We start from the raw sequence: 26,129 nt of genomic DNA, 5'->3' as shown, positions 1-26,129 counted from the left end.
GGTACGGCTGCTTTCCACTGGTAATCCATCTTCTCCAATAGTATCTAAAGTTGTAAATATGTTTTGGATGGAGATGACTGTAGAGAACACGTGCACTGCCTTCCTGCTACAGTGGATGGAGATGCTTGCAGGGAACACCAGCACTGCCTCCCTGCTTCTCCTCTTATAACGGAAATTCTCAATTTTCAGTTAATTTTTCTAAAATTAACAATTTCAAGTATTAATTTTAATTGTTTTGGGAATATTTAAAGTTAAATGTTATATTTTGTTTCTGGTCTTTTTTCCTCTGTCTCTCCCTACTTTACGTTTTGTAAGTGAAGTAGATCTTGTGTTTCCAACTCTGTGCTGTCAATTTCATCAGCACTTGACTCTGAGGGAGATAGTTTCTTACCCTGTTTACAGAGGTTCCAGTTGCTTTGTATGGTCACTTCTACTTACAGAAGCCTGCAGTACAGAGCTTTGTGGAATTTACATGAGAACGTAAAGTCTTCAATCACTAGAAAAGCTAAACTTTCGTCAATAAGCTTTTGACTAATATCTAGTTAAATGTGATCTTTAATTCTGGTTGGATACAACTGTTGCTGTCTAACTTGGTAAATTGCTTTTAATCAAAGATCACATTACTATAGTTTTAGCTCAATATTCTGGATCAAGCTAAAATTTTGCACAGAAACTAGCATAAAATATTCAAACATGCAGCTATATAGGACCTTGGTCAGATCCCACTTGGAGTACTGTGCGTTCTGGTTGCCTCACTACAGGAAGGATGTGGAAGCCATAGAAAGGGTGCAGAGGAGATTTACAAGGATGTTGTCTGGATTGGGGAGCATGCCTTATGAGAATAGGTTGCGTGAACTCGGCCTTTTCTCCTTGGAGCGAAGGAGGATTAGAGGTGACCTGATAGAGGTGTATAAGATGATGAGAGGCATTGATTGTGTAGATAGTCAGAGGCTTTTTCCCAGGGCTGAAATGGTTGCCACAAGTGGACACAGTTTTAAGGTGCTGGGGAGTAGGTACAGAGGAGATGTCAGGGGTAAGTTTTTTTTAACTCAGAGAGTGGTGAGTGTGTGGAATGGGCTGCCGGCAACAGTGGTGGAGGCGGATACGATAGGGTCTTTTAAGAGACTTTTAGATAGGTACATGGAGCTTAGTAAAATATAGGTAAGCCTAGTAATTTCTAAGGTAGGGACATGTTCGGCACAATTTTGTGGGCTAAAGGGCCTGTATTGTGCTATGGGTTTTCTGTTTCTATCCTTCCTTTTCTTGTGGAGAGCTTTAACACAATAACTTTATTCAAAGCTCTACTGTACATGCAGGAACCTAGATGCATGATTGATCAGTATTTAGTAAACAAATATATGAACTATGAAGAATATGCAACTCACATTTTGGTGATCTATTGCAAAAAGCCTTTTCTTCCTGATGGAGGCCCAAGGCCCAAAGTACCGATTGCTTATTTCCCTCCATAGATGCTGCCTGATCTGCTGAGTTCCTCCAGTATTGTGTGTGTGTTGCTCAGGATATCTTTCATCTGCAGAATCCCTTGTGTCTCAATTCTTTTTTTTTGTTTACGTAAGAGAACTTTGCAACTCTAGTTCTTTGAAACTGAAAACAATTCCACACCCCCCCCCCCCCGTGTAGAAGTATATAAAAAAATAGTAAAATGCCGCCTAAAGAAGGAGCTATGGGACAAAGTTTATTGCAGTTGTATAATTTGGTTTTCTGGATCTAGGTTCTCATTCTGCAACTGAACTCCTTTAGAATATTTTTTTTTAAATTTTGATTGGGTAACCCCACCAGAAACAAAGCCAGCAGTTCATTAAGCCTTGCCTCATGTATATTTATTTTTGATTTTGCCAGACTGCAGATTTTCAGGAGATTTTAACAGACACAGAAGTTCTTGGTCTAATGGTTGGCTGCTTGTGTCATGACTTGGATCACAGAGGCACTAACAATGCTTTCCAAGCAAAGTAAGTAGAAGCACTTAACACCTAAGTTGTTCATCTCTGTTCCTATCAGACAAAGTAAATTAAAAGAAACTTTGCTCTTCCTCATTCAGTTTTACTTTCTGATGCTCTGGGGTGTTATTACTTTTATTAGATAATTTACAGCTTCTGTAAAGAGATTAGCAAATTGAATCTGGTATTCCTGTCCAAAGGGATTAAAACACACTTTAGGGAAGCAGATTTTGTAACTGCAACATTATTTTCCTTTGTCCAGTCATCCCTTCCCACTAATCTGCTACCAGGCACTACTGCAAGTGGCCCAAACACCTCCTCTCTCACCTCCATTCAGGGCACCTTCCAGGTGAGATTCAGCGGTCAATCTGCTGGGATCGACTATTGTGGCCGGTGCTCCCGATGTGGCCTCCTCTGCATTGGTGAGATCAGTCGTAAACTGGGGAACCGCTTCATCGAGCTTCTCCGCACCAACAACACTTGCCAGTGGCGAAACAAGTTTATTCCCATTCCTGTTCCAGCATGGGGTGTGTCATTCCAGTTATATTAAGAGTAAAATGTATAATAATGCATTTTGGTTAAAAGAACAATAGTGCAGACTATTATCTAAATGGGGAAGGTTCAAACATCAAGGGTATAGAGGGACTTAGGAGTCCTCGTGCAAGACTCCCAGAAGGTTAATTTACAGATTGAATCTGTGGTAAAGAAGGCAAATGCATTGTTGGCATTTATTTCAAAGGGAATAGAATATAAAAGCAAGCAGATAATGCTGAGCCTTTATAGGACAACAGTCAGGCCGCACTTGGAGTATTATCAACAGTTTTGGGCTCCGCACCTCATAAAGAATATGTTGTCATTGGGGACAGTCCAGAGGAAGTTAACGAGGATGATTCCAGGAATGAGGAAGTTAGCATATAAGGAGCATTTGGTAGTTCTGGGCCTGCCTGTACTTGCTGGAATTTAGAACAATGCGGGGGGATCTCATTGAAATCTACCGAATGTTGAAAGGACTAGATTGGGTGGATATGGCAAGGATGTTTCCTATGGTGGGGGTATCCAGAACTAGAGGCCACAGCCTCAGAATTGAGGGATGACCATTTAGAACAGAGGTAAGGAGGAATTTTTTTTTAGCCTGAGGCTGGTGAATCTGTGCAATGCTCTGCCACTGACTGCGGTGGAGGCCAAGTCCATGGGTATATTTAAGTTGATAGTTTCCTGATCAGTCAGGGCATCAAAGGATATGGTGTATGGGGTTGAGTGGGATCCAGGATCAACCATGATGGAATGGCGGAGCAGATTCGATGGACTGAATGGCCTAAATCTGCTCCTATGTCTTATGATCTTAAGGATTCATGGCTTCCTCTTGTTCCAAGATGACGCCACCTCAGGGTGGAGGAGAACACCTTATATTCTGTCTGGGTAGCCTCCGACCTGATGACATGAATATTAATATCTCCATCCAGTAAACAAATTCCTCTTCCTCCCCACCCCACCCTCCAGGTATCCCTACTCTGACTTTCACTTCTATTACTGACCTTTCACCTGCCTATTACTTCCCCCAGGTCCCCTCCTCCTTCTCTTTCTCCTATTGTCCACTCTCCTCTCCTATTGGATTCTTTCTTCTCCAGCCCTTGGCCTTTCCCACCCAACAGGCTTCCCGTCCCCCCCACCTTTTTACTCTGGCATCTTCCCCCTTCCTTCTCAGAAGAAGGGTCTCAGCCCAAAATGTAGACTGTTAGCTCTTTTCCATAGATGCTGCCTGACCTGCTGAGTTCCTCCTGCATTTTGTGTGTGTTGCTTTATCTTCAGATAACTTAGCAGAGAATATTTTTGAGGTGAATTTATTTGGAGAAAGAATATGCATCCATTTTGTGGAGAGAGGGTCAGGATTAATGTTTCAGCTCCATGACCCTTGGTCTAAACTGGAAAAGGGTAAAAGTGAAACACATTTTAAATGTGTGTGCATGTATCTTTTGGGGTTGGGTGCGGGGTGTAGGTTCAGAGAGACTTCAGAGGATATCTGCACAGTGTTGAGACTAAAGGAGACTCAGTAGGTGCTGCCACGATTTGCATCATTTGGTCTCTCTTGGTCTCCATCCCATCACAAATAGTCACTTTATTCATTCCACCTGCTTATACCCACAGTTAGCTGGGATCACAGCCAAGCCAATGTGCTCTTTCAGCTCACGTAGGCTGCTTTCATTCTTCATGTATGTCAACAGATCTAGGAACCAATAGCAATCATGATGGTGAAAAGAAGGATTCACCTTGGAAAATGTTAATGTTGAGTGTGAGTATTTGCTGTATTATGGTTGAAATGTTTAAAAGATCTTTTGCTTCCTCTAGGAGTGGCTCTGCCTTGGCACAGTTGTATGGCACCTCAGCTACTCTAGAACTTCACCATTTCAATCATGCAGTTATGATTCTTCAGAGTGAGGTACCAAAGCCTGTTTATTTCTTCTAAGAACAAATACCAGTAAAATACTTGGTGTAAGTAAAGTGGAAGTCTGTGGGCGGCTCTCCTGCCTAGTGCAAAAGCAAGGTCAAAGCTACATTCAATTATCTACTCCAAGGTCACTGAGGTATTATCATACAACCTAAACAAAATGCATGCAGACAGTTTGCAAGGTGAAGATAAGAGAAATGTCAACAATCCATGCAGCATCCAGTCACTAACGCTGTACTGATCTTTGAATGCTTTGCTTTTCATTGCATTTAGCAGAATTTCAAACTAAGCATTCTTTATCTGCCGTTGAATCAGAATCGAGCTTATTGTCACTGACATATGTCATGAAATGTGGTTTTTAGTGGCAGCAGTACAAAGCAGGCCCAATAAATTTTTATAAGTTACAATAAAGATTAATAAATGGTTGTGCTACAGAGGAAGAGTGAGATAGTGTTCATGGACTGAATGCAGAGTGGGCTAAGTTGTTCCTAAATCTTTGAGTTGGAACCTTCAGATTCCTGTGTCTTCTCTTTACTGGTACAAAAGAGCTGAGAGCTGAGAGTATATTCTGGATGCTGTGGGTTCTTAATGGTTGATGCTGCCTTCTTCACAAGATCACAAGACAAAGGAGCAGAAGTAGGCCATTTGGCCCATTGAGTCTGCTCTGCCACTCCACCATGAGCTAAACTATTCTCCCATCTAGTTCCAATTTCCAGCTTTTTTCCCATATCCCTTGATACCCTGACTAATTAAATACCTATCAATCTCCTCCTTAAACACCCTCAATGATTGAGCCTCCACAGCTGCATATGGCAACGAATTCCATAAATCCACGATCCTCTGGCTAAAAAAATTTCTCCTCATCTCTGTTTTAAATGGGTACCCTCTAATTCTAAGACTGTGGTCCCTTGTCCTGGACTCTCCCACCAATGGAAACGGCCTTTCAACATCTACTTTGTCCAACCCTTTCAACATTTGAAATGTTTCTATTGAATCCCCTCTAATGAATACAGTCTAAGAGCCGACAAACACTCTTCATATGTCAGCCCCTGCATTCCAGGAATCATCCTTGTAAATCTTCTCTGAACTCTCTCCAAAATCAGTACGTCCCTTCTAAGATAGGGGGCCCAAAACTGCACACAGCATTCCAAATGAGGTCTCACCAGTGCCCCATAGAGCCTCATCAACATCTCCTTACTCTTATACACTATTCCTCTTGAAATGAATGCCAACATAGCATTCGCTTTCCTTACTGCCAATCGAGCCTGGTGGATAACCTTTGGGGTATCCTGCACGAGGACCCCAAGATACTTTGCACTTCCGATTTTTGAATTTTCTCTCCATCTAATTAATAATCTGCCCGATTATTTCTTCTTCCAAAATGTACAACTGTACATTTCTCAGCATTGTTTTTCATCTGCCATTTCTTTGCCCACTGGCCTAAACTGACCAAGTCTCTCACAACCTTTCCATTTCTTCAACACTTCCTGCTCCTCCACCTATCTTGGTGTCGTCTGCAAACTTAGCCACAAAACCATTTAATCCATTATCTAAATCATTGATATACAGTGTAAAAAGAAGCAGTCCCAACACCGACCCCTGCAGAACACCACTAGTAACCGGCAACCAACCAGAATAGGATCCCTTTTTTTTCCCACCCTTTGCTTTCTGCCTATCAGTCAATGCTCCACCCATTCCAATATCTTTCCTGTAATTCCATGGACTCTCATCTTATTAAGCAGCCTGTTCTGCGGCACCTTATCAAAGGTCTTTTGAAAATCCAAATACACGACATCCACAGCCTCTTCCTTGACAATCTTATTTGAGACTACCTCAAAAAATTCCAACAGGTTGGTGAAGTAGAAACTTCATGAAACCATGCTGACTTGGGCCTATCTTGTTGACTCCAATAGCTTTCCAACTACCAATGTCAGACTAATAGGTCTGTAATTTTTTTTTTGCTGCCTGCCTCCTTTCTTAAACAGCGGAACTACATTTGCAACCTTCCAGTTCTCCAGACCCATGCCAGAGTCTATTGATTCTTGGAAGATCATTTTCAATGCCTCCACAATCTCCAAAGCCATTTCCTTCAGAACCCGTGACTCCACCTCATCCAGTCCGGGAGACTTATCTATCCTTAGTCCATTTAGCTTCCCAAGCACTTTCTCTCTAGTAATCTTGACTGTACCTAGTTCTATTCCCTGAGACCTCTGGCTATCAGGTATGTTGCTAATGTCTTCCACTGTGAAGACTGATGCAAGATACTCATTTAGTTCCTCTGCCATCTCTTTGTTACCCATTATAATTTCTCCGGCATCATTTTCAATCGGTCCTATATCTACCCATGTCACTCTTTTACTCTTCATATATTTAAAAAAACTCTTAGTATCCCTTTTTATATTAATTGCCAACTTCCTTTCATAATTCATCTTTTCTTTCCTAATGACTTCCTTAGTTGAGGCAGCACCTTTGGAAGATGTCCTTGATGGTGGGGAGGCTTGTTCCCTAGAAGGAGCTGACTGAGTCTACAACCCTCTGAAGCCTCTTACATAGAAACAAAGAAACATAGAAAATAGGTGCAGGAGTAGACCATTCGGCCTTTCGAACCTGCACCACCATTCAGTATGATCATGGCTGATCATCCAACTCAAAACCTGTACCTACTTTCTCTCCATACCCCCTGATCCCTTTAGCCACAAGGGCCATATCTAACTTCCTCTTAAATATAGCCAATGAACCGGCCTCAACTGTTTCCTGTGGCAGAGAATTCCACAGATGTGTGAAGAAGTTTTTCCTCATCTCGGTCCTAAAAGGCTTCCCCTTTATCCTTAAACTGTGACCCCTTGTTCTGGACTTCCCCAACATTGGAAACAATCTTCCTGCATCTAGCCTTTCCAATCCCTTCAGAATTTTATACGTTTCAATAAGATCCCCCCTCAATCTTCTAAATTGGCATTCTTACATTGGCACCTCCATTCCAGATGGTAATAGAATCAGTCAGAATTCTTTCTATGGTACACCTGGAGTCTTTGATAGACTTTGGTGACATATTAAATCTCCCCAACTGTCTAAAGAAGAATAGACACTGGCATGCCTTTGTTGTGATGGATCAACGTGGTGGGCTCAGGATAGATCTTTTGAGATGCTGATGGCCAAGAACTTGAAACTTCCACCCTTTCCACTGCTGACCCTTGAATTCCCCTTCCTGATGTCTACAATCAATTCCTTGCTCTTGCTCTCGTTGAGTGCAAGATTGTTGTTTCAACATCATTGACCAGCTCATGCATGCCCCCTTGCCACCACCTGAGATTCCGCCATCAGCAATTGTGATGTTCTTATTATCTACATGTGGAAATGCAGAGCACAATTTTCTGCACGATAAGTTCCAGCAAAATTGAGATTGCTAGCGTTAGAATGACATAATTGTGGGTGCATATCTACAATGATATCACCAGGTGAGAAATGAATTGGGGACAATAGACCCTGAAAATGATGTTAGGAAAGTAACACAGCTGGAGGTGTTCCGGCGAGAAATTGGGTAGGTAAATGAGGAAACAAGCAAATAAGTTCCCACTGTGTTGAATATTAGAGGAGATCAGGGTCTCCCACTCTGGCTGCAAAGGTTATACACAAAATGAACTTCGATCATTTCAATTCAGGCTATATTAAACTTGAGCCCACAATATTAGCATGAAATTGATATGGCCAAATGATGACTAATGGTAAAATTCATGCTGAAACAGCATATGTATTTCTAAAGCTGAATGAGCAGACAGTGCTTTCCACCACACATATTAGAGAATTTTGTATTAACTCCAGATAATCAAAGTGTTTCATTACTGAGTAACCTAATGTATAGAAAGTTCAAAGAAAGTTCTTTTTTATAGTTTATTTACATTGGTATGTCAGAGATATCCTAAAGGGTTGATGGTAGAAGATCCAGCTCACACTAAATTTATGTCAGAGAGAAAAGAGGACACTGGAATCAATTCTTAGTTTATGCAGATGCTTTATCTGAGCTAGATAATAATTGAGACACTGAAAAGGGCTTTAGTATCTTTGGCCTTAGGGAAGGAAAATGATCAAATGAGAGTCCACCTTTGAATATCTCATCTGGGAAGATCAGATTTGAACAGAATAATCGTGTATTCTTTTGGAAGAGAAGCTAGATGACTCCAAACATGTATGAAACTATATCCAACTGAGTCAGAGCAGATGGAGAGGAAATAATTTACAAATAAATTAATTCTAATGTACATCACTAACCAGAATGTGATAAAATTATTTTTAGTTAGGGATACAGCACAGTAACAGGCCCTTCTAGCCCACACTGTCCAATTATTATAAGCTTAAATTTACACGCATCTCTCCAGTCAGAGTAAGAGAGCCTAGAAGAAGGGAAAAGATTCAAATGTCATTATTTGTAAAATGTTATTGGGATTAAAAAAATACATAGCTACACTGAAGCTTTTATGTATTTTGAATTTCTTACTTCACTGTTATAAAGTCTGAAGTTTTATAATCTGAAATTTTTACCTCAGATTTTAATGTTGCCAGGTTGTCGTACTGGCAAATTCCAAAGGAAGGCCTTGGGTTGCTAATGCATTCTAATGCAAGTTATATTCATCTGCAAGTAAATTGCTGCACTCAGATAATTGTCTACGCAGAAGAAATTCATGAGTTCAGTTGGCTAAGCATGAAGCAAGTTAAGACAAAGTCAGTCAGGCAAGAATTGGATGAACATTCTTAAAATGTCAGATGACCTGATGACCCTGGCTTGTGGTACAACAACATGTGTTTCACACCCAGGATCAGCCCCTGCACCATAATACTTTCTTTACAACTCACATTTATTTTAGAAGACTATCCTATAGCATATTTTACAAATATAAAATGTAAAAATATTGCATTTTAGTTGTTAATTAATATAAAGGTTTTGAAAGAGAAATCCCTTAATCCAGGCAAATGACTGCATAGAAATCACAGTGGAACAAAAAAAGGCTGTGGTGATGTTACAGATATAGAAAACTTGTGTTAAAGCTTTCATGTTTCAATATTTTATAATGATCTTGTCATTTCCCTTCCATTGGTATGTGTACTGCAAATGCTGCAATTCCTAACATTTCAAAGGTTTATGGACAAAGAATTTTCTGCACATTAAAAATGCCATGTTGTGGTTCATCCTTTTGCAAGTGTAGGCTTTGAAACATCATTGAAGTTAATATTATAAATTAAAACATTTTATTATCAATTAACCTTTAGTAAGCAATTTCAGTTACAGTTATGATGAAAGGCTCTGTGCTAAATTAGAATTTTTGTTATTTCTATAAGGTACTGGAGATAGGAATCAAGAATGTAATAAGCATGAAACATTGACACGAGTTCTGTTGAGGTGCTTTTGATCTTTAGATTTCGCACTTTTTTCTTATGCACCAGGACTAGGCAGAATTGGATCAAAAGCTAATCACCTGCAAATTGATTTAAAATTCTAGCATGGGTTATTGTGCCCACCATTACACAACATTAATGGCATAGAACTTCATGCCAGGACAGGGGTGTGATTAAACATGGGGAGAAAATGGAGAAAATCTTTTGGAAATTGCAGCAATCTGCCTTGAAAACATTTACAGGAAATGGCATCTATCCACCTATTTCATCTGTCCAACATGTTAAGTGGAATGAAATTTGTTATTCTCCCTGCAAACACAAATTAAGCTCCTCACAGATTAAACCATCATATTAAGTCTGCAAAATGTTAGATATTGCCAGACAAAGCTCTACAGAACTGAAAACTATCAATTACAAATGCAAAATCTTCAGATATTATTTGTCTTAGTAACTCTTGATGCTATTCATACATTATAAAGCTCATTCTTTTCTCTCTATCGTTACAGGGACACAATATTTTTGCAAGTCTTTCCTCCAGGATGTACAGCGACATCATGCAGCTTTTGAAACAGTCAATACTGTCCACAGATCTAACACTGTATTTTGAGTAGGTTCTGATTAATTTTTGTATCTCAGTGGAAGTGTCATGTATTTATCTGAAAAAAAAAGGATCTATTATACAAGATGTCTGTGGATTAGCTGTCATATGTACTGATTTCAGTTTCTGCTGGTCAGAGTTGGTGAACTGTGGAGCAATTTCCAGACCTGTGTTTAGAACTTGTAACAAAATTCTGGATTCTAGCTTACAAATTTGAATTAACCTTTAAACAAAGAACTTTTAATCTCCCCCTAATTTGGTCAAATTGCAAGTTTCAAGAGGACCTATTCTTCCAAATAATACCTGTTAAGATTTTCAACATACAAGACGCAACTTACTTTTGTCAAATTTTAATTCATAGACTTTTGATATTCATGCAACTAGGAAAGACCAATCATTGGAGAAGCTCTTAAATTTCATTTACTTTGAATGTGAGTGAACAAAAAGCAAAACAAAAATCTGATGCTGTAAACCTGAAGCAAAAGCAGAAAAGGTTGGAAATAGCAGGTCAGACAGTGTTTATGGTGGGAAAAATGAATGTTTCAGACACTGCTAAGGCCATACAAGTTCACTCCTTTGATAACTTCAGATATAACGTTGCTTTTTCTGTCTGGATTTCTTCACAATCCCCCTTGTCCAATTAAATTTGCCTTTTGCTTTACCAGTACACCAGTTTTGTCACTGATCTCCTACTGCCGACCCATTACCTTTGCATTTTTCTTCCTTCTGCCCTTTCACTCCACCTTAATGCTTAATTTTCTCTAAGTTTTTCAGTATGATAAATATCTTTAACCACAGATTCTCCCTGATTTCCTGAATATTTTCATCTTTTCCTACAGTATAATGTATTTCATCTTAGAACTGGAACTATGGGAAAGAGCAGAAGATTGGGATTGTGCTCCTGGGACATGGCATTGAACCGATAGCTGGATGGTTTCCTTCTATGCTGTAATAATTCTACGATTCTATAAATCTGCAAAACAGAACTCATTTCAGCAAGGAAGTCAAGAGATAGTTATATCATTTCATTCAGCTATCAAATACATAGGAGGAAAGATTTTGACACTGCAGGTCAAAAGTCCTTTTTAAATGGCTTTGTTTTCAGTGGAATTGCTAGCTGCCCAGCAGAATCCTCACTGATTTGATTTGACACAAACATTTCACTGTATGTTTCCATGTACATGTGAGAAATGAAGCTAATCTTTCACAGAGAGTAGCTGAGACTAGGAAAGTCACATTTTTGGGTGAAGAATAGAAGCCTCACCAATATTTTATAATGATTTAAATAACTTGTTCTTTTTTAAACTGGAACAATTCTCTAATGATACAACAGGAGTTTAATACTACTTTAAAACTACTTAAAACAGTTTATCAAAACTACTGCCTTTCAGATTCATAGAAGAGGACTCTTAAAGCTCCAATGAGGACCTCTCTTGTTGCTTGTATTTCACCAATAAACTGAACTAGTTCTATATCCCTATCACACAGTCATTATAGGGTACAGCACAAACAACAAACCATCCTCCATTGTTTATATATTACCATCAGGCCTTCTGTTGCAAGCATCAAAGTAGAAAATATTTAAAGTGACAAAGTGACTAAGTTCTCAGAAAAGAACAGCATCTGTAAAATTATCATTTGATATAGGTAAAACAAGGTCAAATAGCTTCAAAATTAGTACCTCATTAGCATAAAGGAAGTCAAGTGCTTCCAACTGTGAAGGGAGACGTGAAAAGCAAAAACAAAATTTAATGAAATAATGATATAGTTGAAACTGCGTGGGTCTAGTATTCAAGTTATTGTGATTTAATACACCTTTGGATTTTTTTCGTCCAGCTACATTACCACTAGCAAAATCTATTCCCTCATTCCATTATCTAACTGACTAAATCTTTCGGTATATTTATTGGTTAAACTAAATTCAACACACAGATTGAGCCAAATATCCCAAGTGTGTCTTTGATACTGAGTCAATTTGATTTATTTCTTACAATAGCCAATGCATGAATGGACTGTAATTCCTTGGGTTGCTATTTTCCTGATCCTGTCCTTTCATTTAAAAATAACTTGTACTAATCCAAGCTGACTTCCCTGTTGGAATATGATTTGTGTATAGACACCACTAGGGCCTGGCTAAGCAACCCCTGCCTTACTGGGTTCTTGTTATAATAAAGTCAAGCCAGGTCATACATTGCTGTCACTGAATTTACCCTAATCAGGTTAATTTGCTTCATGTCACCACACTGCCTCTGCTCCTGATCAACAGCAGTACAAGAGAAGCACAGAAAGCTTCTCACCCTGCTTTTTTGCTTATGCCTTTGGAGCAGTTTGCATGAGATGAGGTGTCAAAAAGTGGTAAAACTCAGGCTTAAATTGCCCGTGTGGTTGGATTGGGCTTTGACTGGTAAGGGTCACAGTGAACCTCTAAACCACTGACCATTTTCCTAAACTAATACTGGAGAAAACCGTGTCCTCGGTCCTATGTTTTGGAAAATTATTTCTGCCCAATCTGTGGCAATTATTTCGATTTGGTCCAATCACTGAATGTGTATTTACAACTAGGGTGTGTAAAATTAGATCGAATTCTCAGTAAACCCAGCTGTTCTCATCCATCCTTCAAGGAAAGCCTTCCTGTAAAACCCAGCCCTGAGCCAGTTGATAAAATGCAAGTCATGTCCATGTCTACAAATGAAACAAACTCTCCAAGCCCGCTTTCTCCTCTTAGCTGTCAAATAAAAGATTTATTGCTTGTTTTGGATCACATAATTTATTCTGAAAGCTTGGGATGATACAACTAGCTCCTAATTAATGACTGAGATTTTTAAACAATAGCACCCAAATCCAAGAGTAGGTACAAGGCCCAGAATTAAAATTAACTCAGCAGTAGCTATGCTGATGAGGAAGAACAGCTATTTTGTCCCATAAATTACATGGGCTGTCTATGGATTGCTTTTGAAGTGGCCTATTGATGTCTGCATGCAGAGCTTCTTTTTAAGGAAATCAAATAATTAATTGTAAAAGTAATCAAATGCAAGGAAGCAATTCAGAATGTTTGACTCTAGAGGAAACAAAAGTTTTCATGTGAGAAAGTTCTAAATTCAGGTAATTGGCTAAGAATAATGCTTTAACTAGTCAATTTAGCTTCAAAGTTATTGCATTTTATGCATGGGCTATAAACTGAGTCACAATTTTACATTGCTTTGTGCTTGAAGAAAGCACAGCCAAAAAGGATAGACGAAGGGATGAAGAAATATTGCCATTTCATTTGCCAAAGAGAATAAAATTATTCTCAGTAGTATTGGAGTTGCTTAGCTAGATGGCTTTCGATTCAGTTCAATGCTTTTCATGCAATGAGTATTAAGATTAAGTCAACAGATTTTTATTTGTTAGAAAACATGGGTCTGTTGTATCAGTGAAAAGTAATGACATTTGCACCTTATGCCAAAGCTATTAGAGATGAAAGGGGATGAAAACAAATCTCAGCAGGATTTGTACATGTGCTTCTCTTTCCAGGATGCCGATCTGATCTGTTAAGTGTTTACAGAATTTTAATTGCTGTAAACAATCAATAATTACATCACTTGAGTATATTTAAAGTGGAGGTTAATAGGCTCCTGATTAGTAAGGGAGTCAGAGGTTACAGGAAGAAGGCAGGAGAATGGAGTTGAGAGGGAAAATAAATCACCCATGATCAAATGCCGGGGCAGATTCAATTGGCTGAATGACCTATTGTTTTCCATTTCATATTAGTTTTCCACTTTGTGCTGAAGATAGCAACCGTTTCTCTGTATAGTTTTCAGTCATAGCTGTGTTTAATTACTAGACCAGTGTCACCCCAGTCAATTTATTCCCAGGGATTCCATCTAAAATTCACCTCATGTAAAACAACCTGTACATAAAATACCTACTCTGTGGTTACCAGCAATTACTCATTTAAACTTTAAATTTTTATGACCTGCAAGTTTCCCTCAAACCAAAGAAAGAATATGTTTGAATTTACTGTGTGATGTTTTCTACACAACAATCAAGTGAGAAACCTGCTTTGCTGATGTTCTCAGTACTCCGATCATTATCTATTTTAAAAGAAGCCAGTGGGAGCAATCGGCACATTTTGCACATCACAGTTCCCAAGGAGACATTGGATTGCATGGAGGGAGAGAGAGCAATGGTTGGTTAGAAAGAAGGTTCTGTAGACGAGAATGAAATTCCTGAATGGTACGTTGACTCCTGGATGCCAGAGTCAGGGATATCTCGGACCAAGTCCACAGCATTTTTAAATGGAAGGGTGAGCGACACTGTTCCTTCTAAGCTGTGTGGGTGCACAGTAACTGAAATGCACATAGCCTTCGTTGCCATGCAGCTGGCATTTTCTTTTAGTGGAGGAGTTCAAGGTGGGAAAGTGTAGAGTTGTGTTAACACTGAGGGGCTCCAAGGACAAGCTAATAAATCAAGTAAGAGTCACAACAAGATTGGGCCGAAAGTGGGACGCCAACGAGACCAGGCTGTGAGCTCCCTGCAATTGAGAGACATCATCGGCAACCCTTGCCTGGGACAGCGAGGCCTCAGCTCTGCATACGTCCAACGATGGGGGAGTGCAAGTGCAAGGGATAGGCGTGACATGGTCCAGGCAGAGGTATCGAAAAATAAGGATGAAAGGTGGTTATCGAAGGCAGTGGAGTTGGGGGGTCACAGGACGCCTGGATACAAAGGAACCTTCCCAAGTGCAAGCTCACTTGACGAGCTTTGGAGACTGGAGACCTTCCGCATTTCTTTCCTCCTGCGGTCCATTTATGACACTGTCCCTGCACACATGGGAGCTGAGAGAGGACCCTAACTGCAAGGCTTGTGGTCAACGGGGTTCACTGGCACACATACTGTCAGGATGCAGAACAGCTTCAACACAAAGATGTTATCGGTGACACCACAACAAGGTCCTGCTGTCCCTTGCTGACACACTGGAGTGGGAGAGGTGTAAGAAGAGGCCAGCTGGCAGAGAGGCAAACAGGGCAGTCATTTTCATCAAGGAGAGGGCCACACCAGTCATATCAAAGAGGCATAAATCCAATCTGCTGCAAACCGCCAAATCATGGGAGATGAGGATTGATGTGGAGAGAATGCTGCAGTTCCCAGAGGTGGTGCCAACCACATCTTGACCAGATATCGTACTGTGGTCCACCAAAGACAAGAAAATCATCCTGGTAGATCTCACAGTACCGTGAAGGGAAGGATGTGAGGAGGCTCACAAGAGGATGGACCTGGTGTACCAGTCTTTAGCCGAAGAATGCAGGGACAAAGGATAGCAGATGTAGCTATTCCCCATGGAGATCGGCTGTAGAGGGTTCCCAGCAACGTCAGCTTGGAGGTTACTGTCTGTGCTGGGCCTTGATGGAAAGAGCAAGAACCAATCAGCTCGCAGGATGGGGCAGGAAGCAGAATGAGCCTCTTGCTGGATATGGAGCGGGCAAGAGGAGTTGAACTGGAAGTCTGGAGCAGATGGGCAGTGACCTGGCCCCCACTGCTGTCCACCAACTGGAGAGTGGAGTGGTTAAGGGTTGAAACACTCTTTGGAGGATGGGAACCACCTGATGACATCTGCCCCTGGCCAAAGGCTACAGCTACCTCATCAGATAACTGAAGAGAGCACCCTGTCTTCTATGCATCAAGCTCATTTGAAAGTGAAGCCCTGCTGTCACCACTTGATATAAGAGGTGATGATAGTATTCAAGCCCTGCCATAATTGTTGAGCATACATTGTTTATTCAAGTTTAGTCTGGACTTGCCATTTTGCCTGTGAGATGGCTTTCTGGAGATCATACCTGGACCTCTTGTAACTTCCTTGGTCACCAGACCTGAATGCCTCTGATCTGGCCCTCAGCAGATTGCAGATCTCATGGTTTATCCAGGATTTGCGGTTGGGGAAGACTCTGAGTGATTTTGTGGGGACACACTTGTCTACAACTGTTTTAATAAAGTCCATAACAACCATGCTGTATTCATTCAGATCCACAGTGAGTCCTTGAACATTGCCTTGTCCACTGACATGAAACAAACTCATAACCACTCCTGTGCCTCCCACAACCAACTCTTTGTCGTCCTATTCACTGAAGTTTTGCTCTTTAGCCTCTGCCTGTAACCAGATAGGAGAAAGACAGCCAAGTGATCCAGTTTAGCGAAATGGGATTGTAGGCATTCCTTATCTTAGCATAACAGTGGTCTAGTGTGTTGGGGTCTCTGGTGCTACACGGTATATGCTGAAGGCAGTTGGGCAGGGTTTTCTTCAAACAAGCCTGGTTGAAGTCCCTGACTATGATTTGAAGTGTGCTGGGATGGACTCTTTGTTGTTTGGAGATGACATCATGCAGTATCTGAAGCGCTTGATTATAGTTGGCCCCTGGTGGTATGAAAACTGTGCTCAGGTCTATGGATGAGAACTCCCTATGTAAATAGAATGGATTGCATTTGACCATCAGATATTCAAGGTCAGGGGAAGACGACTCCAACAAAACTGCCACATCGGAGCACCACCAAGAGTCCATCATGAAACACACACCTCCATCTTTTGCCTTTTCTGAATCAGCAGTTCAGTCCATATGGAAAATTGAGAAGCCTTCTAGTCCGATTGCTGAACCTGGCAGGCTGGGAGACAAAGTCTTCCTCAGACTTAGAACACAATAGTCCCCAATTTCCCTCCGATACAGCAACATTTCCTCAGATTCTCAATTTTGTTCTCTAGCAACTGTGCATTTGCTAACAAGGTGCTGGGTAGAGGGGACCTCAATGTTTCAGTCTGGCTTGCAGCCCCCCCTTTCCTGTCTCACTTCCAGCCATGGTGATGAACCTTCATCTGCTTAAAGGAGCCGAAACTCTGTCGTCTGTCAACACCTTCAGACGATTGTGAATCCTAGCAGGAAAGTTTACTAGTGCTGCACGGGGTGGGGGAGGAGGTGCGGGATTAACTGTAGTTACAGAAGGATAGGAGCCAGAGCACCAGAACTGATAGTGCCGTGGTTCTGAAGAACGATATTGTTAGCCTACATACAAAGTCAGGAATCAAAAGGTTGAGCACGGTGGGACTAATGTTCTGAGCTGTGTAGATTTCAACGCAATCAGTATTGTAGGAAAGGCAAATGAGCTTAGGGCATGGATCAGTTTATGGAATTAAGCTATTGTAGCCATTTGTGAGCTTTGGTTGCAGGAGGGGCAGCTCAGTATTCTGGAGTTCTGTTGTTTTAGATGTGATAGAGGAGAAAGGATTAATGGGGGAAGGGTGGCATTACAAATCAGGGAAAATGCCCACGGTAGTGCTCAGTCAGACTGGAAAACTCATCTAGTGAAGCTTTATGGGTGGAACTGAGGAATAAGAAAGGTATGACCACATTGTTGGGTTCCTACTATAGACCGCCCAACAGTCCGCAGGATCTTGAGGAGCAAATTTGTAGAGAGATCGCTGACTGTTGCAAGAAACATAAGGATGTGATAGTAGGTCATTTTAACTACCACCTATTGACTGGTATTCTCATACTATAAAGGGCCTGGATGGGAAATAGTGTGTCAAATGTGTTTAGGGATCTATATACTTAGCCAAGGGAGATACTGGAGGACTGGAGGATAGTTAATGCTGTTCCATTGTTTAAGAAAAGCTCTATGAATAAGCTAGGAAATTATAGACCAGTGAACCAGACATCAGTAGTGGGAAAGTTATCGGAAGGTATTTTAAGGGACTGGATATATAGGTATTTGGAGAGACAAGGGCTGATTAGCGATAGTCAACATGGCTTTGTTCATGGTAAGTCATGTCTAAGTAGTTTTATTGAGTTTTTTGAGGAAGTTACCAGGAAGATTGATGAAGGCAAGGCAGAAGATGTTGTTTACAATTAACTTTAGTAAGGTCTTTGACAAGGGCCCTCATGGGAGGTTGGTGAAGTAGGTTCAGGCTCTTGGCAGTCAAGATGAGGTGGCAAATTGGATTAGACATTGGCTTTGCGTCAGAAGCCGGAGAGTTGTAGTAGTTGGTTTGCTTTGCTGACTAGAGGCCTGTGACTAGTGATGTGCTGCAGGGATCGGTGTTGGGCCTAATGTTGTTTGGCACCTATATCATCAATCTGGATGATAATGTGGTAAACCGGATGTGGGGTTTGAGGACCTGAGATATAGGGCAAGGTTGAATAGGTTAGGACTTTATTTAATGGAATGTAGGGAAGATTTGATAGAGTTATAAAAAAATTATGAGGGGTATATAGGTAGGCTAAATGTAAGCAGGCTTTTTCCGCTGAGGTTAGGTGAGACTACAACTTGAGGTCATGGGTTAAGGGTGAAAGATGAAATGTTTAAGAAGAACATGAGGGGAAACTTCTTCACTCAGAGGTTGGTGAGAGTGTGGAACAGGGTGCCAACACAAGTGGTGGATGTGGGGTCAATCTCAACATTTAAGAGAAATTTGGATAGGTGGGGTATAGTCCAGGTGCAGGTCGATGGGACTGGGCAGACTAGTGGTTTGGCACGCGCTAGATGGGCCAAAGGGCCTGTTTCTGTGCTGTAGTGTTCTATATAAATATATTCACAGTTTACTTTCTGGATCAAAATGTATTTTTAGAAGGTCCCAATTAACTTTCACCACATTTTGGAACAAATTCTCCACCTTTCCAAACTGAATTAGAAAGGGACACAGTATAAGGAGATTTGAATCAGACTCAACTAAATTTGTCCTTCTCCTGCTTTGTATCATATAGTGGAATTTTAATATACTGTTTAGCTTTGAATGTCCACACTTGACAAATGAGCAATTTTGGATTCTTCATTGTGATCATATTATTTATATATACCCTGGCAGAGAAGCATAAGCCATCTAACATTTCTCATGAATAATCTAAGATGTTTTTCTTTCTAGGCGAAGAACAAAGTTCTTTGAACTCGTAAATTCAGGAGAATACAATTGGAATGTAAAAGACCAACGGGAAATGCTCAGGTCAATATCTGCATGAAACGTCTGTCAAACGAAATATTGAACCCAGATCTTATGTGGTATAAACTGGGTGTATGTGGCAATTTTTCTTTGGGTACTTCATGATATCCTAATATGCAGAAGAGTTCAAGATAGACAGACAAATTTTGGACCAGTGCAGCCTGTGCCATTTTGTAAAAGGTGTGCATGTACCCACCTAACAACTGATGGCCACAAGAGAAGGAAGTTGATTGTACAAGGGTGCAAACCACATAGGACACCAGATCCCCATTTTCCAAACACTGCTCCTGCCAAAACAATGTCGAGTTTGCTGTAGGTGGAATTAGTAAACTGAGCTGTAGATAAAGCTGGCAGGACATATGATGGGAAGGCAGTTTAAGCAAGAATAAAATATCCCTCTCTGGTGCATTTAGAGGACCCACTGTCCTGGCACTGACTCCTCTTCATGGCACCATCTTGGAGGGATCTTGGAGTTATATAGGATATAACCAGCTATTCACATCCTCATCATGATCTCTGACATTTCCTGACAACCCTGATCCTTGATTTCTTACCGGCTCAGTGAGCACACTATTCATAGTACCACAGCTGAGAATGTTCCTAGCAAAGAACTCTCCCCTACTTCCTGAGCCCACAAAGCACCTCTTCTTTAAGAGACCCTGGTTGCCTTAGAATACTCCCATCAACAGCACAGGCAACAGTGACAGCAAGCTACGCTCATTTGCAAGATTAGGCAGCAACAATTCAATGTGAACTTCAATGAATATGTATGCAAGGAGTTATCAATTAACATATATCAGTTCCTACACTTTTTTTCTCTTTTGGTGAAGGCGGTGTGAACCAATTTTTCTAATTTTAAAGTTACTGCAAAAGTAAATTATATACATGCATGTTGCAGTGCATATGCAAACCCTGTAAGTCATTTAAAATCCATCAGAGTGCATTAGTCTATTGGTCAAAGTTTCACAGAAGTGTATTAACAAAGCTGCCTGCTAATGAAAATGCGTATTGTCATTGTAGGTCAATGCTGATGACTGCCTGTGACCTTGGGGCTGTAACAAAACCGTGGGAGATATCAAGACAGGTCAGCACATTGAAAAAACATGATCTTTTGCTCTGAATTGCCCCTTAACTGCAAACTATATAATTTAGACATATTTGTAATTAAAACATAAATGTGAATTTGCACATTTGCAAATTAAGTGAAAATTCACAAATTTTAGCAGTCCAAAATCTGTCCTTTATTAAAGAATTGTCTGTTCCTATAAGGATCACTTTAAACTTTGGGCCAGAATGCACTGGTGGCTTCTTCTGAGAAGAACCACTGGCTGCAATATGCAGGGTGATGCATTCCGGGCCACGTGGCTGCTATGACTGGGGGGGTCAAACACAGCCTCAGTCATTGCATTAATGTCAGTGAGGATCACTTAAAAGTCAATGCTTCTATTTCTCTTTTAACGTATGGTTTTCTCTTTAACTAATAGTAAATTAATGCTTCTGTGAAGAAATCTATTTCTAGCATTTTTTGATTTTTTTCTAATTTTTTTTCATTTTGGAAGCAGCGTAACAAGTAGCCAGAAGGCCATTCAAGATTCATGCCTGTGTCCTGGTCACCACCTGTGATCCACTATGTCAGGTGGAAAGGTAGCAATAGTGCTTAGGGAGCTACGGGGCAGATAACTCAAAGAAACAGGAGCAGGAGGAAGCCAGCTGTCTCTTCATGCTTTCCACCATTCAATACGGATGTGTTTTCATTGGACAGAGTCCAGAGGAGGTTCAGGAGAATGATTCCAGGAATGAAGGGGTTAACATATGAGGAGCAATTGGCAGCTTTGGGCCTGTACTCACAGGAATCTAGAAGAATGCAGGGGGATCTCATTGAAACCTAGTGAATGTTGAAAGGGCTAGAGAGTGTAGAGGTGGAGAGGATGTTTCCTATGGTGGGGGTATCCAGAAACAGAGGGCACAGCCTCAAAATTGAGTGGTAACCTTTTAGAACAGAGGTAAGGGGTAACTTTTTTAGCAGGAGAATAGTAAATCTGTGGAATTCTTTGCCACAGACTGTGGTGGAGGCCAAGACCGTGAATATTTAAGGTGGAAGTTGGTCGCTTCCTGATTGGTCAGGGCATCAAAGAATATGGCGAGAAGGCAGGTGTATGGGGCTGAGTGGGATCTGGGATCAGCCATGATGGAATGGCGGAACAGACTCGATGGCCTGAATGGTCTAATTCTGCTCCTTTGGCTTATGGTGTTATGATCATAGCTCTTCTGCATCAGGGCTCCTCTTCTTTGTACCAGTCTGCATTTCCACCATCTTTCAAAAATTATCTAACTTCTTTTTAAACAGCTCCAGTGCTCCGGACTCAGCAACCTTGTGGCATAGAGAATTTCAAAGATTCAACACTATCTGCAAAGCTTAATGGAGCTGTGGGACCAGCATGGTTGACAATCCAGTCAAAACCCAGCCCATTGTTTTGTTAATGTAGTCAAGCATCTCACTGAAATAGTGAAAATAATAAGAACAGGCGAATCGGTTACTTGCTCCAGCCAGACACATCAGTAAAGGAAAGTTTCACAAGGCAAAGACACCAACATTTAGATTTTACTGTTTTTCTTTAAGACACATCTATTTGTGCTCAACAGCAAATTTATTCTTGTCGAAAAAATATTGTAACATCTTAGTTACTAACACCCTAATTAGAAAAATCTTTAGAACTTGTTCAGAAAAGTCTATTTGAACCTTGCTGTGTTCACATCAGTATTGATGTTTGAAACAAATAGCTTTTCTCTGTGTTTCTTACCTTTTTATCAATGCTGTTCAATTCACTAACCAATGCGAAGCTAGATTCTTTTCTATGGGTATAGCTTCTCTGGATATTGACATTTAGCATTCAGAGAAAATATTTTCTCATTGAGAAATCTGTGACCCTCTTACAGGTTGCCAAACTGGTTACGAGTGAATTCTTCGAACAAGGAGACAGGGAAAGATCAGAATTAAAACTCACCCCCTCAGTAAGTGAAAGCTCTTTACTTGCACATCCACACAGTTCCATGATTAATGGTCGAAGCATTGGTGTTAAGTATTGAAAGGTTATGTACTTTCCTAATCTGTGCACACCCACAAATGAGGGAGCTTTCTACATCAGCTTCAATTTGTCCTTAGGGCTTCATGTATGTATGATAAATTAATTCACACCACTTAGATGTGAACCCTAGATAACTATTTTTAATAAAGCTGCAGTACAACCATGCCTCTAATTAGCCTGGGAAATAGTGAAACTCTCTGTCATTTTCCTTGTCCATATCAGCAGTGGCCAATACCTGCTTTAGGTGATGGAGGAAAGTTCAGGGAGATGCCAGAGGTATAGAGGGGTGGATGACTGGAACACACTGGCTGGGGTGAGAACAGTGGTTGATATAATAGGGACATTTAAGAAACTCTTAGATAGGCAGATGGATGTAAGAAAAAGGGAGGGTTATGGTACAAAGAAAGGGTTTGAGTGATCATGAAGTAGTTTTATGTAGGATATCACAACATCATGGGCTGAGGGGCCTATAGTGTGCTGTACTGTCAGCCTAAAATACATTATGGAAATATTGGTACTGTGTATTTCTATCCATGGAGCATAGCATGCTGTATGTTATAATAAAAAGATAACTTTGTCATGTATTCCAAAGCATCAATGGCTTTATAATGAAAATTTGTGAACTTAGCAGCTCATACATAATTATGAATCTTCGCGTAGAAATTAGATCACCCCAAATAGAAACAAAATCTTCATTATATCTCCAGACCAGTGTTCCCACATGTTTACTGCTCATAGAAATTCCAGATCTTGTGGCAAGCGCTGTGATGCTTCCTGTCGTCTCAGCGACAATTGCACTTGCTCCCAATGTGTACAATAGTTGGTTATGCAAAAGCCTGGTAATTTCATGCCAAAAGCCATTCTTATTTCCACCTGGTTCTGCCATGTGTGTCACTTCCCAGGGTGAAGAGCTTTGGAATAACGTGCCAGGTTTCAGGAGTAATGCTAATGGCGGTCTGTTTCCTGTTGCGAGGAGGTGGAAGAGCTCGAGGCCTGATGCCAGGCAAATAACCACTTCCTTGGTGTCAACAAGACAAAGGAGATGGTTATTGACTTCAGGGGAACTCGCACCAGTCACATCCCTCTTTATGGCAGTAGCACAGAAGTGGAAACCGTGAGGCGTTTCAAGCTTCTGTGAATGCACATCTCCCCCCACAACCTCTCATGGACCCAGAACACACCCTATGCAATCAGGAATGCTTGCCAATGCCTTGACTTTCTGAAGAGAGCTGGAATATGCACATCTATACTCAGGGCATTCCGAAGAAGTGCAGTAAAGAACATCCTAACATGCCACAAGACTGCATAGTATGGAAACTGTACTGCAGTGGAGCAGGAGACTCTACACCAGGTAGTCAAACCTACCCAATGCGTCACCGGCACCTGAACGACATCTATACAGAAAGGTGCCAGAAAAAGCCCAGTCACATCACGAAGGTTCCCACCCACCCTGCTCACGGACCACGTGTCCCACTCCCAACATGGAGAAGGCTACGAAGCATCCGCACCAGGACCACCAGACTCAAAAACAGTTACTCTCCCCAAGCAATAAAGCTGATCAACACCTCCACCCACTAATCCACCCCTCCCCACCCCAACCACCACCACTTTAAAATTTCCTGTCAGAGTCACCTAATGTGCAGGCACTCCTGTGCCTAGCATCACATTATAGACATACTATCAATCTATGTGTATAAGCTATCATACATATTTATATTTATTGTGGTTGTTTTATTATTGTGTTCTTCATCTTATTGTGTTTTTTTTTTGCTGCATTGGATCCGGAGTAACTATTACTTTTTTTTTCTTTTGTACTGGAAATGATATTAAACAAACTTGAATTCTGAATCTTATGTCAAGGAGATGCAAGCTACTAAACTTCCTGACTGTTAGAAATGTTTTGTTGAAGGATGAGTATCCGAGGTATGCCATGCGTGATTGGAAATGTTTGAGTGATGGTCTATAGTGGCTGTGGTTTTAAAAAAGGGCTTTGAATAGAACTCCAACTACTTCAGTCTCCACCACAGACTAATGTTAATAAATTACAACTTGTTTTTTCAATGTGGCTATTAAATGCATGAGACTAACTGACTGCACCTTGTGCTGTGATGTTACTGTCTATAAGAAACAGGAGCAGGAGACAAGACAGCTCCTCGAGCCCATTTTCTGATTCAATCAAATCATCAGCTCTTCTGACGTTTGGCCTCAACATTTAATATACATATCTTTCAATGCCTCTGCTGAACATAAATCTCTCTCAGACTTACAAACAAGGTATAATATCCCTCTAATCCAGAGCTTCCCAATTTGGGGTCCACAGACCCCTCGGTTACTGTTAAGGCTCCATGGCATAAAAAAGGTTGTTAACCCCTACCCTGATATAAGGACTCAAAGCCAGAGAAATTTCTCCTCATCCCAATTTCAAGTGGTCAGTCCCTTAACCTGAAACCACCCCTGCCAGATTTGGTGAAAAATTCTTAGCAAAGGTTCTATCTGGTGATGAATCAGATGACCTAGCTCTACAGGGAAAAGCTAATACTGAAATTTAAAAGTTGTCGCAAGAATAAACCTGGACAATTTAACAACGGATCATCATTAATGATGCTTTCACCCATTATGCTATTAATAGTAAAATTACTTGTTATAACAATAAATCTTACTTCATCTTTAATTATAAAACAAATGTCAGCTTAAGTTATTCAGCATTAAATAAATTATATATAATCAGAATCCGGTTTAATAGCACTGGCATATGTCGTGAAATTTGTTGTTTTGCGGCAGCAGTACTTCGCAATGCATAATAAAAAACTATAATTTACAGAAAGAAATATATATTAGAAATTAAATTAAATAAGTAGTCCAAAAAGAGCAAAAAAAGAAAGCAAAGTAGTGAGGTTATATATCTGGTGCTGAAGGGAAAGAAGCTGTTCCTGAAATGTTGAGTGTGTGTCTTCAGGATTCTGTGCCTTGTCCTTGATGGTAGCAATGAGGGCATGTCCTGGGAGATGGGGGTCTTTAGTGATGCATGTCACCTTTTTGAGACATCACCTTTTGAAGATGCCCTTAATATTGGGCAGGCTGGTGCTCATAATGGAGCTGACTGAGTTTACAACTTTCTGCAGCTTTTTCCAATCCTGTGCAGCAGCTTCTCCAGACCAGATGGTGATGCAACCAGTTGGAATGCTTTCTGCAGGATATCTATAGAAATTTGCGAGAGGCTTCGAAGAGTTACCAAGTCTCTTCAACTCCTAATGAACTATAGCTGTTCTTGTGCCATCTTTGTAATAGCACCAAAACGTTGTGCCCAGGATAGCTCTTCAGAGATGTTGACACCCAGGAACTTGAAACTGCTCACCCTTTCCACTACTGATCCCTCAATGAGGACGGGTGTATGTTCCCTCGACTTCTTGAAGCTCACAATCAATTCCTTGGTCTTAATGACATTGAGTGCAAGGTTGTTATTACAACACCACTCAACCAGCTGATCTGTCTCACTCCTGTACGCCTCCTGATCACCACCTGAAATTTTGCCAATGATAATTGTATCGTTGACTACTTTATAGATGGTGTTTAAGCTGTGCCTAGCCACACAGTTGTGGGTGTAGAGAGAGCAGAGCATCCTCAGGGTGCACCAGCATTGATTGTCAGTGAGGGGGTGATGGTATTTCAGATCCACACTGACCATGTCAAG

The 26,129-nt window shown here is 40.8% G+C and overlaps 1 protein-coding gene across 1 annotated transcript in view; it reads left to right on the top strand.

The window, feature by feature from the left end:
• pde11a (phosphodiesterase 11a) overlaps positions 1-26,129 on the top strand; it is a 221,211-nt gene that overhangs the window by 155,768 nt on the left and 39,314 nt on the right. Inside the window, exons 13-18 of the mRNA XM_059966064.1 lie at positions 1,861-1,970; positions 4,305-4,395; positions 10,299-10,399; positions 19,278-19,355; positions 20,373-20,436; positions 22,290-22,364. Of these exons, the coding sequence (XP_059822047.1) occupies positions 1,861-1,970; positions 4,305-4,395; positions 10,299-10,399; positions 19,278-19,355; positions 20,373-20,436; positions 22,290-22,364 (519 nt within the window). The remainder of the gene's footprint in view (positions 1-1,860; positions 1,971-4,304; positions 4,396-10,298; positions 10,400-19,277; positions 19,356-20,372; positions 20,437-22,289; positions 22,365-26,129) is intronic.

This window comes from Hypanus sabinus, chromosome 4, assembly GCF_030144855.1.
Source record: "Hypanus sabinus isolate sHypSab1 chromosome 4, sHypSab1.hap1, whole genome shotgun sequence".
In the NCBI taxonomy this organism is placed as follows: Eukaryota; Metazoa; Chordata; class Chondrichthyes; order Myliobatiformes; family Dasyatidae; genus Hypanus; species Hypanus sabinus.
Note: the sequence above shows the minus strand (reverse complement) of the source record. Positions and strands in the feature narration are given on the sequence as shown.